At 41.4% G+C, this 13966-nt stretch overlaps 3 protein-coding genes across 3 annotated transcripts in view; 2 read left to right on the top strand and 1 right to left on the bottom strand.

The window, feature by feature from the left end:
* The window catches only part of LOC109479645, a 4976-nt gene extending 1355 nt beyond the window's left edge, over nt 1-3621 (top strand). The window contains exons 3-7 of the mRNA XM_019781631.1: nt 221-691; nt 862-1377; nt 1621-1720; nt 2969-3162; nt 3605-3621. Coding sequence (XP_019637190.1) covers nt 221-691; nt 862-1377; nt 1621-1720; nt 2969-3162; nt 3605-3621 — 1298 coding nt within the window. The remainder of the gene's footprint in view (nt 1-220; nt 692-861; nt 1378-1620; nt 1721-2968; nt 3163-3604) is intronic.
* A 1114-nt stretch (nt 3622-4735) lies between these two features.
* On the bottom strand, nt 4736-7953 carry LOC109479801 (triosephosphate isomerase-like). Its single transcript, XM_019781819.1, has 8 exons — nt 7883-7953; nt 7551-7675; nt 6952-7078; nt 6663-6747; nt 6265-6397; nt 5667-5752; nt 5238-5325; nt 4736-5029 (listed from the first exon to the last, which is right to left on the bottom strand). Exons 2-8 carry the CDS (start codon nt 7663-7665, stop codon nt 4911-4913), a joined length of 753 nt encoding a protein of 250 aa, XP_019637378.1. The 5' UTR covers nt 7666-7675; nt 7883-7953; the 3' UTR covers nt 4736-4910.
* A 515-nt stretch (nt 7954-8468) lies between these two features.
* Nucleotides 8469-13815, top strand: LOC109479763 (DNA damage-binding protein 2-like). The gene is made up of 10 exons (XM_019781756.1): nt 8469-8552; nt 8884-10009; nt 10251-10451; nt 10777-10922; nt 11099-11198; nt 11502-11679; nt 12028-12173; nt 12614-12778; nt 13081-13126; nt 13275-13815. The coding sequence occupies exons 2-10, from the start codon at nt 8930-8932 to the stop codon at nt 13457-13459; spliced, it is 2247 nt and encodes a 748-aa protein (XP_019637315.1). The 5' UTR covers nt 8469-8552; nt 8884-8929; the 3' UTR covers nt 13460-13815.
* The last annotated feature ends 151 nt before the right edge of the window (nt 13816-13966 follow it).

Raw genomic sequence — 13966 nt, 5'->3', positions numbered from 1 at the left:
CAGCAGATCGTCCCCCGCGGCGGCATATTACTCGCGTCGCGCACAGAAAAAATAACGCCGACGCCCAACAAGACTGCGAAGGAGGCTAGGTAATTTGCGCTGAATGTTTTACTCACCAAATCGCGCATAGAATTCGGGCGAGCAAGTACCCTCCTTCACACGAGAGATGTCTTTTAGGAGTTCACGTATATGTCACAAACCCTTTTCTTCTTCTTTCTAGAGCCACGTGTATTCATCATCCACGCAGGAGAAGACAAAGAATCATTTGTCCGTCCATTGGTCACCACGCTGCAACAGCAAGGGTTGGCCGAGAAAGACATTTTTTTCGACGACGTTTCCATCAAACCCGGTGAAGTCATTCGGGACAGAATAATTTCGACTTTATCGAGTGAAAGTTTGGAACTCGCTGTCGTTGTTGTCAGTACATCATTCCTCAACAAACCCTACTGGCCTAAACTGGAGTTTGAAACATGCCTTAGAAACAACAAACGAATATTCCCCATATGGGTCGACGCTAACGACGATGGTTTCAAGGCCTTTAGTGAGTTAGTCGGGAAGTACTCTCCCACACTGAAACAGATGAGCGCAAGACGCGTGCAGAAAGACCATGTAACTGACGAGATGGCAAACATCGCTGCAGAAGTCGTTCAACGACTTTCTACGTTGGGACGTAGCACACCTCAGCCTGCAGGTTTGTTGTCTAATTTGAAGCATGATGTATTGTATTGTTTTGAATTATATGCACATATATTCCAAAGATATCAATTATTAACTGTTTATGAAAGTTTTACCCAGTGCGGAAAAAAAGCCGTTTTCTTTATGAAAGTAACTTTTCTGACTGTTCTTGCTTTGTTTTCACAGCGATCCAAACGCTTTTTTACTTGACACCTTCTCCGTCGCCAAGTGATTCTGGATCATCAGATGAAGAAACCAGAATGAAGGACGAAGACACTCGAACGGCAGGTGTCAGTGACGAACAGTGGGTAGAGGACAAGCTAAAGGATGAAAAGGCGAGGCAGTTAGATTTGCTGGCAAAACTAGGAGGTATCCAGCTAGACCTATTAAAGAAAGCAGAAGGCCTTCTGTCGAGAGAAGAGATAGAAAAGCAGACAAAAGAGGTTCTGTCACACCTACTTCGATCAGGGTTAGATATTGTTAAAATCAAGATGGGCTCTGCAATCCTTCACTTACTCCCAAACAATCTTCTCTCTTTGAATACTATATGGACAGCCTACAAGTCTGGACAGCTCGGCGTTGACTTTACAGGCTGTCTTGTCACTGATGAGATGCGAGCCATTACTGGCCATGACTTGGCTGTGCAGGTCATCATGTTAGAAGAGCAGTACCGGCAGTGGGTCGAATATTTCAACGCACGAGGTGAGTATAAAATCTAGTTCTTACTATTCAGATTATTAGAAGTCATCTCACCCAGCAAAATGTGAGGAATCTTCTTGAGGAGTCATCGTTACTAAATGGGAACAGACTTTTCATAAAAAGTTCATCACCGGCCTAATTTGGGAAATATAAAACCTTGTTAACTTAATGCATATGTAGTAGGAAACTAATATGACGTATATTATCTAAACACAAGTGGTTCAAGTGCTTTTATGAATTTTACAGACATGGTGAGGACAGTCCAGGAGTTTCAGAGCCTGACCATGACACCTGACTCTACCACGTGGGAGACATTTGTGGAAGAGTATCTAGAAGGCAACACTGAGCAGATTAAGCTACTGTTAGACAGTGCATGGAGAGATCCTGTAGTAGAACTAGTTGTACTAATCCCTTTCTTCTGGCCACATATTGTCACCTATTGGTTAGAGAGAAACCACACGTTCCCACAAACCCTCACAGAGCTCTTGCAGTATTCTCTATGCAAGCATTTTGCCAGAAAATCTGGTAGTGTTTCAGAACAAGAATGTGCTCCCATGTCTGAGACAGTAACTGAATCCTTGATACAGTTAGGCTCAAAGTGGTTGAGCAGCATTGTGCAAAACAACAACAGAGAGATAGATATCAATCATGAGGAAACGAAAAGTATTGATTCTGCTGTCTTTGACATGCTTCAACTGACTGAAAACAAAAGGTACAAATTTGTTAACACATTTCTACATGACTTCTGTGTAGCATTGTACATCAAGGATACCTTAGACAAATCAACAAACACGACTATACTTCAGCAATTGGTAAAGAACGCAGGTAGGATGCCGCTTGTTTGTTTCTTTATGAGTGGGCTCTTGAGTGACAGGGCTGGTGAATTTCTGTCAGCGTTGGCAAAGGGTGGTGTGTTTAACCGCCCTTTTGAGAAGGTAGAGACTTGCTTGATAGCATTGGCAGAAACATGCCAGGTACAGAGTTTGTACCCATGTATTGAATCTGTCTTTAAGTCGAAGTTCATGTTTATGGGTGGTGTTTTGAATGTTTCTTCAGAGAGTGTGCTCTCCTTACTGTTCTCTTCAGCAGCTATCAGGTTTATTAATCAGTCTCGTGTGGTTCGGTCTGTTCGACTTTGTGATAGAAGCAAACTGAAGAAAGAGGAGTCAGAGATCTTGAGTGAATTGGAAGCTAATCCAGAGGAAGAGTTTGTTTGGCTTTTTAGCCATTTGTGGTCTGATGTCTCTGACAGAAGGTTCATCCTATTACTCCTGCAGTGTCTTCCTCTGTTGTCTGCAGTGAAAAATGCAGGAAGCAAAAGTAAGGAACTAAACATGTTCAACACCCTTCTTAAGATTACAGTGTACATGTCTTCCCCAGGCACAATCAACAGCACTCAGATGCTCCAGCTGGTACAAACTATGAAGCACATGTTTTCTCTCACTGATCTAGATCTGACTTGGTTTAACTATGAAGAGGATGATCTACCTCTTGACAGCCAAATTTCTCCGAGTACCAAATACTGCAGTACATCCAATCGCATAACTAGTCCAACAACTATGTTTATGTCAAGCCTGCCCCATCTCGCCTGCTTACAGGACCTAGAATTGGATAAGTGTATCTTTATCTCAGCTACTGAAGTTGATGTGCTGTGTAACAGCATTAAGGGTTCATGGCAGTTGGCCAAGCTTGATATAACTGTGCTGCTAGCTCAGTGGAATGATGCGATGGGTGCAGCTATAGGAGAGCTCCTCCCCAGGCTGTCTAATCTAAAGGACCTAAGAATAAGTAATCGTTACAAAGAATCAGGAACAGCTCTTTCTTATGTTGTGAAGCACCTCAAGACACTTAAAAAGCTACAAAAACTAGAAATACGTGTACATATGTCAGATGATGAGGCAAAGGCAGTCGGAGTCAGTCTTCAGCATTCCGAATGTCTTGAGGAGCTTCAGTTGAATAACTGCAAAATAAGTGACATAGGATGCACTGCTATAGCAGAGGTGTTTGTAAACAAGAAATCACTAAAAACACTCAACCTATCATCAAACCAAATGTCTTTATCTGGTGCAAAGTCATTTGCAGCCCATGTTGGTAATCTGCTCTGCTTGGAAGACCTTGATCTGAGTCGTAACAAGTTATCAGATGATGGCTCCATTGTAATTTCAGAGGCTTTTCACAAGATGAAGTCAGTGAGACACCTCAATCTGTCTTCCAATGAGATCTCTGATAGAGGTGGTGCTGTGTTGATGGGAAAGATAAGTTTGCTCCCAAACTTATATAGGATAGAATTGAGAGAGAATATGATGACTGATGCCGTTGCTCAGCTAGTAGTTGACACTGTGAAGGGAATGAGTAGGCCATGCCATGTTGATCTCAGCCGGAATTGCTTCAGTAGTGAGGGTGTTCAGATATTGAAACAACACCATAACATCTGGTCTGATGTCCATCCAGAAAGGTACTTACACAGGCACACTCCACTAGAGACAAGCACATCTGAACTCAAGCCCTCTTTGTCATCTCCGCCCCTATCTGGAGACGAATTTGAAAGGAGATATGAAATGTCTGGAGTTAAAGGTGAAATTCAGGGCACTGATACTAAAGCAGCTGGAACAAGAGCATGCAATGTTATGTAAAGTTACAAGCATGTGTAACATTGATGACTTGTGACATTATGAATGTTTTCTAAATGCATGTATGTTTGAGTGCTGTACATATCATGTAACTAGTATTTGCATCTTCATCTACATGCAGCTCATTTTATCTTTCTTGCAATGTCAATAATACTGGTAACTGTCAATGTAAATATTGGAATTTACAATTTTTATGAATCTATCTATGGCTGATACACAACTGTCAATTTCAAGTGAACCGAAGTTGCTCTGTAAATAAAATGAAAGGTATGACAGTATATTGTAAAAAAAAGTCTCTAAGTATCAGTAATGATTTGCATTTTAGTGCTGCATTCCATAGTGTACATGTATATACATGTAAATAAATCTCTATAGTAGTATTTTAAATTTCACTCAAGCTTTATGAAACAAAATAAAAACTCTCGATACAACATTCATATATTATCACAGCATTTATTTCTCATGTTGCCACACCCTATGACAGATTCAGTTCCCCTAATATAACCTTCTGTATGCTAAAATAGAGTTGCTTCAACCCAGATTTTAATGACCTCTTTCAGGACAATAAACTACAAATGTATTATCAATTTCTTACAAATTATTGTTCATCCCTCCTGTGGCTTCTCTTACATTTTGTATGTACCTCAGGTACTTCATAAACCTTTATGTTTCAACACATTACAGACCTTAATGACAAGCCAACATTTAGCAGTCTAACTCTCACCTCTACACTCTGTTTCAAGCATGTTTTTGTACTGTGAAGAGACCACAATACCACAGACAGTAGCTAAGCACCACCTATGCCCTACACTAGTTTTAGAGTGCACTATTCGACTTGCTTTTTCTCTTTGTTATAGTCAAGGATACAGTTTCTGTTCTGCAACAACTTCTTGCTATCCTCAAGCTTTATTTGCGTGCATTGATAATTTGAACAAAGTCCGGCTTCAGGGAGGCTCCGCCCACAAGGAAGCCATCAATGTCACCCTGGGTGGCCAGGTCTTTGCAGTTATTGGCTGACACCGAACCTAGGAGAGATTAAGAATAACATTGCATTATCACAAGTGTTCTGCAATCTTCAAAAGAGATTGAAACTTTGGTACTTAAGTGTATCTCAACTATCCTATCGTAGTGCATACATAAAAACAGCAGTAGTCTTCATGGATTTCAATTGATTTTCACATAAAACTGTAAAGGTATCTTACTTAATGTTTGATATAGAATAGAACATGTTACCTCCATAGATGATGCGGAGTGAGTTAGCTACTGCAGGAGACACGTTCTCAGATAGCCAGGTACGCAGACTGGCATGGACCTCCTGGGCCTGAAATGTCATGCACAACTTCATCATAGCATTGTTGTTATCACACAGCACCTACACCCAACACACCTCTAGAACTTTTACAGCATACTTTGTCAGCAAATCCTGAGAACAACTGAAATTTTCTTCCTATTCCTTGATGTTTTCTTAAAGTCCTCTTGTTAAATTTTACATCAAAATCTCTGTGGCCCAAGTGCACATCTTGGTTGGTAGATGGAGATGTTGGTGATCCCTATCATCACGCTTGAACTATTCAGCAACATTTGTTTCAAAAATTTACAGACAATAACAATGTGTATGGGCTTTATGTCCCAACAGAGCCCAACAGTTCCACCTTGTCTCACCTGTTTTGGGGTTGCCACCTTGCCTGTTCCGATAGCCCAGACAGGTTCATAAGCCAGAACCACCTTGCTCCAGTCTTGCACCTTGTCTTAAGGACAGAAAATACAAACAATAGTGACTCACTCACACTCACTGCCTGGTTTATAATCTGTTGTTCCCTTTCTTCCGAGGGTTAGACGTGCTTTCACAATACATCTGGGGCTTGATGGCAGCCCGTCCCCCAAACAATAATGACTGAAAAAAGTTCAGCTATAATGATATGTTAGTCTACAGAGGTCTATAATAAGATACTTGCCAAGTCCAGTACCATGTTAGTGTACGGATAACTTTGAGCCAGGCTAGTGCCATGTATGAATGAGATATAGAGACTTCTAACATTACAGCAGAATCAAGACAGGTGTGAAAAATAGCATGATGATTGCAGAAAAGATATTGAATTGCATTTTGCATAAAATGTTGAACCTAATATGTTGTAATGTTGAATGTATGGTGCACACTATCAGCAACTTGCTGTCTGTACTCCAACTCCTCCAGGCATTTTATGTCATTTTAATCCAAATAAAATCAAAGTCAAGTCTACAATCTAGACAACAGACTAACCTTTGAAAGCCTGGGTCTGCCTGAAGACGACTTCTTCTGTCTTCCCCGCCTCACGTTCCTCCAGCTTCTCTCCAATACAGGCGATGACCTTCAACCCCTCCGCAAGGGCATGCTCAATCTTCTCAGCAATCAGCTACAGAAAAATGATATATTCATGATTGATGCTTTGTTCCTTAAAAAACAAAAACCACATCAGCAGCACCAGCAACTTAGCCAGCTTTCTGCTCTTTTTGTACATCTGATTCTTCTACTTTTCTACTTTAATTTTAATGGACAGAACTGCCGCCGTGCTGCGTGCCTGCAAAGCTGGTGTGTTACGCCGAAGGGCGGACAAACCGGCCATACAGATACAGATACAGACTTGAAGAAGAAAAAGAGAAGTCTGTAACATTACTTACCTCATCAGTCTCCCCAAACACATTCCTCCTCTCTGAGTGACCCAAGATGACCCACTCACAGCCAATGTCCTTGATCATAGCAGGGCTAAAAGTAATGGAAAAATTGTCAAGTTAGAAAAGGACAAAACATCAACAGTTGACTACCTGTAAGTGTTGAGAAAAGCATTGTCACCTTGTGATTAAGATGGTAGATGCTGGAAATTTGTCAAAGACATTCTTTTAATCTCTTCACAATTAATCGATGACAATCGAATAATTGTCAAAAACACCATGGCAGATATTTCTGTACCTGTTCTCCCCCGTGAAAGCTCCCTTGGGCACCTTGTAACAGTTCTGTGCTGCTGCTTGAACACCGCTTCCTGCCAACTTTCCCTGCACGTAGCCCAGGTAGATGGTGGGAGGGCCAACAACAACCTCTGTCATGGAACAAACATCTTTCAACATTTCACCACTCTACATGTTAGTCAGTGACTAATAGTCACTGTAACTTTCTGAATTGGGGGAATATCACTGGCCTGAATACTGCTGCATACATTGTCAACTCTAGCGACTTAAAAGCAAAGGAAAAGAGTTATGCCTTAAGACCACTGGATTAACCAGACAATTGGAATTAAATTCCAGTCCTCCAATATGACTTAGGTCAACATATATTTTCTAGTAGTGCACCAGTACATGTAATATGAATTTATAGGCAAGGAGGTCCTCCTTGGTTTAATATGGTGAGTAATTAATCGTCCTTAAGACATATGATACTATTAGGATACTCACATAGCCGCATGTCAAGACTGCACGTGCAAGGTTAATAAGTACAAAAATTATGCCAATGGCAGGAACGCCCCCCTCCCCACACTGCATATCTTCACGACAGTGACCCACATAAACCCTTACCGGTGTCTCCCCTGTCCCCTGCCGTCAGCCAGCCGCAGATCTCGTCGATGGAGTTTTTACTGCCGTTCATCTTCCAGTTCCCGCCCACGAAAAACTTCCTGTTGTTTCCCGACATGGTTTTCGTTCTGGAGATATATAAAGTAACGTCACATCAAAAAATTATGTTGTAAAACAATCCAAGGTGACCGACTTGAAAATTTGCTGAACACAGTTTTGTGGGGGAGAAAATTAAATGCACGTTCGTCCAAATATAGCGTCACTCTGTCAAGACAACGGGTAACAACTGAGCATGACATACTTGTGGATAATTGGCGCAATATTAAAGTTCTTACCTTTATTTTACACCACAGACAAAGACAAACTCCCCTCCGACTCGCCGTGTGTGAGCTACGTGAGGTCAAAGGCCCGCCACATGGAGTGTGTGAACATGTGGCGCTGTTTCAAACCGCGCATTCGGCATAGACTATTTTTAGCATTTCAAAGTTATCGTAGGTTATTGGACGACAAAAAGAGAGAAAAGAGACTGTGATATAGATTTTTCTTCAATAAGTATTATCAATGGCATATCTTTAACCCGAAATGTATTTTTTACAACTCTCATGTGACATGTATAGTCGAATCTGCGGAAAACAACGTCGGCTACAGTACTGTCGGTGAACCAGAGCGGAATCCATCGGCCCATCCGATTAAACTTTATTGTTTCAAAGGAATCTGTCGATGATTATTACACTCACACTTAACAAGGAGAACTCTTTGTTGTGATAGAAGAAAGCAGTTCTCAGACCTAACCGAATATTTAGTTGCCACGCCCACCGACATGTGTTTGTATTTATGTCACCCACGTGACTATTTTCGCGCCACATTCGCCTTACACAACAACAAATGCAGATCAGCTTGTGTAACGCCTATTATATATATAGATAAGTGCATCTGTCCAGTTTCCACGGTCGGCTTTTGCTGAATTTGACCTTCTAATGCCCTTTTAAGAATACAAGAGCAGTGGTGAGTTAAGAAAATATTCAGTGTAGCAATGAAGTAGATCGCTATAGCTTGTTGTTATCGGATAATTTTTCAGCAAAGTCATCAGGATTTGTGTGTTTGGGGGGGGGGGGGGGCAAGTACATACTGTACTAGTAGGTGCACTCTCTAAACGCATTCTTTATCCCAGGAATATAGTCCAAGAAACCCGGAGAAATATATGTGGATGGTAATTCAAACTCATAATTATATAACATAGTTTGAGTTCTTGCCTAAGTGTAGTTACTAATAAACAACTAAATCAATAAATGTACAAGACATCTGGCAACTAAATATTCATAATTCCATGTTTCAGGTATGTTCTGTATAAACTGAGTGTAAAAATTACACTGGCAGTAATTATGGCTCCTGCATCCAAGAAGTCCAAGAAGAGAAAGCATCTCGAGGCTCCATCCAGCAGTGATGAAGATGATTTTGAGAATCCAGAGTTTCAGCCTCGCAAAGCCAAGAGGCGATCGCTGTCCAGCAGGACGAGTCCAGCTTCTGCAAGAAAGACTTCCAACATGAAGCTAAAGAGTGAAACTTCTGCTAAGTCGGTGTCTGTCAACGGCAAAAATCATGGAAAGAAAAATGGCAAAGTAGGGGCAAAGAATCAAGCATCAGATCTCTCTGGCAACGACTCAGATTCGGATCAAGACAAGCCAAGTACTTCAAGTAGTAAGAGAGGCCAGGGTGCATCAATACGAGAACAGGAGTCGAATGATACAAAGACAAGGAAAGTTGGAGTGAAATCTGCAAAGCTTGCTGCAAGCAGTAGAAATGCAGCAAGGAAAACAAGTGCAGTGACAAATGGGAAAGCAGATATGACCCCAGGTAAGAAAAGGAAAGACTCTAAGATGGACACTGTAGTTAATGGCAAAGGGCATGAGAAGAAAAATGGAAAAATGCATCAAAAGAAACTGGCATCACATTTGTCTGATGATGATTCAGATTCTGACCAAGAGAACCCATCCCCACAACTGGAAGAAGTCAAGAAGGGCCTGTCAGCTTTCAGATACCAGAAAAGTCCAAAGACGCCAAAGATGTTAGCAGAAACAAAAGCAGCCGAACCAACTCCTTCAACCAGTAAGGTAACACCTACACAAAGGAAGAAGGCAACTTCTGGCACTCCTATCATGGAGTGTCTTAAAGTCAAGGTGAAGAAAAGTCCTGCTTCTTCAAGTACCTCATCAAAAGCAAGTAGAAAGAAATCTTCGAACACAGAGCACCCGTCAAGTGGCAAAAAGACAGGAGGAAATAAGGGAAAGGCCAAGGGGCAAGACAAGAGAGGGAAAGAAGCTAAAAGTCCCAAGGAGAAGACAACCCAGCAGTACGTGAACTTGGAGGACAGGGAAGTGTTATTTGAGGTGACTCGGAGGAAGTCAAGCAACATTGTTCTGTCTCTCAACAGAACTACCATGGGACTCAATAACAATGGAAAGGTAAATATCTATTAGTGTATGCTGAAAAACAAATTTTGTGTAAATTATGTAAAGACGGACTTTTATGCTTTTCATGGAAACAATCTGTGGTAATCATCTCATCAAGCGAAAATGGTCACTGAACTTTTGAGTAAGATTGGAAGAATGGAATGCATGATAATTCATCATCATCATGTTGGGCGGCTTAACCAAATCTTTTGACCAAATGTGATACTTAAACAAATGTTATTCCCCTTCCTAGGTGTATGCATCACCCCATGAGCCGTACCTGCGCACCTTGCGCTCCCTGGGTCTGTATCGTACAGCCAGTCCATTTGACAGACGAGTCACGGCCCTGGAGTGGCACCCCTCCCACCCCACCATGATAGCAGCAGGGTCAAAGGGTGGGGACATCTTCTTGTGGAACTTTGAGAAAGTCGGTGCAGACTGTTTCATTCAAGGGGTTAGTTTCATATTCTTCTTTATGTGTCAGTATTTCAACTTTTATCAATCAAATCAGGAGCACATCTGAATAGTCATTCTCTCCTCTCAACCCAATGTTGATAATTTCTCCCCCTCTTACCCATACCATGCTATAGTCACTTCTCTATCCCTACATTCTTTCTTGTTTCAGTATTTCACAATGTATTTTCTTCTCTAGCAAGTCCTCTGGCATCATCTCTATCATTCTTTCACTATAACCTCAATGTCTCTTTCTTGGATAAGCCTAAAAGTTGAATATTGACATCTTACATACATGTAAACTATAACTCTATTTCCTTCTGCAGCGTGGTCCAGGAGGCTATGTGTCTGCACTGAAATTCTCTCCCTGGAATGACAGCCAGGTCTACACTGCTCAGCTCGATGGAACTGTCAATCTTCTAGACTTCAGTGGCAGAAACAACAGGAACTTTCTATCCACAAATAGCTGGAGGTAAATTGGTCATATGATAGAAACAATACTGGTTCATTTCAGCTTGATGATGATGATATATTCTGTGCTCAGAAAATGAAAATCTTTTTCAAGGGATGGAATGGGATACTACAAATGATATTGCCAAAATTGTGCATGATGAAAAAAGACTAACTCATGAATACTTTACCTTACAGTAACTGGTACTGTTCAGCAGATGTGAGTGCCCCACTCAAGATGGTGGTGGCAGGAGAAAGTCAAGGCCATGTAGTCATGATGGACACAGATGGACACAAGGTGAGGCACTGGTTGGTTTTCCCCTCACAATGCCACGTTGCTGATAACTTACTGTTTTCCAATTTACCTAGTTTAGCTTCTGAGTATGGGACTATACATCATCATCATCGGCAGTAGCTGGTTGTCCGGGCATTCACTTGGTGGACATTTCTTTTAATTTTACATGCATGGAAACCAACTTAGCTTTATAAGTTTAGTTAGTTAAAAGTCCATGGGTAGATTATCAAACTTAGTCTGTAGCAACATCAACAATTGCATGAAGAAATACACTGTCAACAATTCTGTTTCTTCTCTCTGTCTTAGTTATGGCAGCATCGACTGCACAAGTCAAAGGTGACCCATGTGGAGTTCAACCCTGGCTGTGATTGGCTGCTGGTGACGGCGTCTACAGACAGAACAGTGAAGCTGTGGGACATGCGTATGGTGGAGGGGAGGGGCAGTGCACTGTACACTCTGGAGCATGACCATCCCATCAACAGTGGTGTGTTTCATTTGTCATGTTGCTATTTGTTTGTCAACAGGTATTTCCTTGTAATCTGAAAGTTTCTCCTATTTTAGTTTAGTGCTCATGTTAGAAGGGTGGAAAACAAACACTCATTGCAGATTTTCATCTTTATTATCTTCATCATTTACCTGTCAGCCAACTGCATGATGGTCTAAAACTGTCTATTACTGATTTTATTATAACATTATCCTACAAGACTATTGCTACCCATGCAGTATGACTGGTAGCTAATGGCTGGTTATGGTATTCGAGATATGATGAAAAAGGAGTATAATTTCTCAATAGATGTGTGGCATTTTTGCTGAGTTTTTGTTGTCTCTATAGCCTATTTCAGCCCCAATGACCACTGCAAGCTGCTGACCACTGACCAGCACCATGACCTGCGAGTGTACAGTGGGCCAGACTGGGGCTGGCTGGACACTGCCATCTACCATCCACACAGGTTCTTCCAGCATCTCACTCCCATCAAGGTGATGTCCTGAAACTCTCAAAGTTTATCAGACACTTCTTTCAAAAATCAGGATTTAAGATTGTTTACACATGCACACTTCCAAGGAGCTAATATCCAAGTAGATCTTTTTGTGGCTGCAAGACAGTATCAAATTGGCAGGGCTAAACCTAAACCTCTTCTTGGAGTGCCAAAGAGCCACATTCCCCACAAGTCAAGTTACCGGTAAAGACTAAAATGTTTAGGGACCAATGCAGTCTTAAGGTTCTCCAATATTGTGTGGTGAAGTCAGGCAAGACGTTCATATGATAACTACATGTATGTACATGTACATGCATGTGTGTATATAGACAGCAAAGTCAAACCAAGAGATATAGAAGTATGTAATGTAATTCTCTTCAGCATTACTACAAATGCCAGGAAAATTAATTCTTTGTTGTTTTGTAAAATTTGTACATTCAGGCTTGCTGGCACCCCATGTATGACCTGGCTGTGGTGGGCAGGTATCCAGATAACAAGTCTCCCCATCACAGGCCTGGGGAGGCGAACACCATCGACATCATCAACATCAACACAGGAGAGACGGTGTGTCAGCTACGGGACCAGGGGGCTCCTGGTATCAAGTCGGTAAGTAGTGGTAGCCCTGTCACTGTATGACACTTTTGGTGTACATAAGTAATGTGGTAGCATTGTAAGTCTCATACAGTTGGTCTTGCTGCTTAATTTGTACTATTGTAGTAAAATGATTATCAGCCCAATTCTTTTTCCATCACTATTTCCAGTTATGCAATGAAGTACTTTATCAGTTTCCGGTACACAGTGTTGACAAGATTTCTATTGGTAGCAAACATTTGCTAGTATTTTCTAGAGTAAAAGCCAGTACTTTGTTGTCTCATTTTTGGGTTAACACATGTATATGTACTCTACAGCTCAACAGGTTCAGTTCAAGTGGTGAGTCACTGCTGTCAGCAATGGGTAGGTGTATTCTTTCTTTACCAATCTTGAAATCTGCTTATAGGGATAGTGGACACTGGCTGGGGTAGTGTCTTTTTGATGAACCAAACAAGATATAGGCTAAGCCATTCGTTGAGTCGAACAACTGTATATTCATTGTTTCCTTCAGGATACAACATACTGATTTGGCAGCGTAAGGAGATTCTCCAGGACAAGCAGGAGAAGCTGATGGAGAAGATGCAGGGGGAGCTGGCAGCACACCTGGACACACCTGGGGCTGCCAGGAGACCACGGCCACGCCCGTCTGCAGGCAAGATGGCCGCCAAGATCAAGAAGAAGCTTCAGGACCAGTGATGTTCATGCAGAGTTGCTCAACAGTATAGTTGTACAACTGTGGGAATTTGGACCACTAGTGGTATCTAAGAAGTAGAAAGGCAGTTAGAAAGATTTTTTTTCAAGTACTTTGTGAATTACATCTATGTGGGATGTAAGTATACCAGGAGTAACAGACTGTTGACTAGAGCAAGAGAACTGAAGTTCTAATACTAGTATACTGTGTCAACATTTAGTGACATTCCCTTTTATCCCAACACGTTTTACACAAGCACATTGTACTATCTTAAGTTAGTGCGATACCTTAAGCAAGGTAAAGTTGAGATTATTGTTGGTCTTTTTATATTCATAGGTAGATCTAGAATACTAGTTTGCTTTAATTCAAGCATTTCACTTCACTAGTAGCTTTTATACTTAAGTTGCACAACTTTCATAACCTGTTATTTTTTCTTAGAAGGTTACAATAAATGACTAAAACTGCTCCGGTAGAAGCGAATTACTAGTTGGGTACATCTACCATACATGGTA

This window comes from Branchiostoma belcheri, unplaced genomic scaffold (assembly GCF_001625305.1).
Source record: "Branchiostoma belcheri isolate BF01 breed outbred unplaced genomic scaffold, Haploidv18h27 scaffold5, whole genome shotgun sequence".
Taxonomy (NCBI): domain Eukaryota; kingdom Metazoa; phylum Chordata; class Leptocardii; order Amphioxiformes; family Branchiostomatidae; genus Branchiostoma; species Branchiostoma belcheri.
Note: the sequence above shows the minus strand (reverse complement) of the source record. Positions and strands in the feature narration are given on the sequence as shown.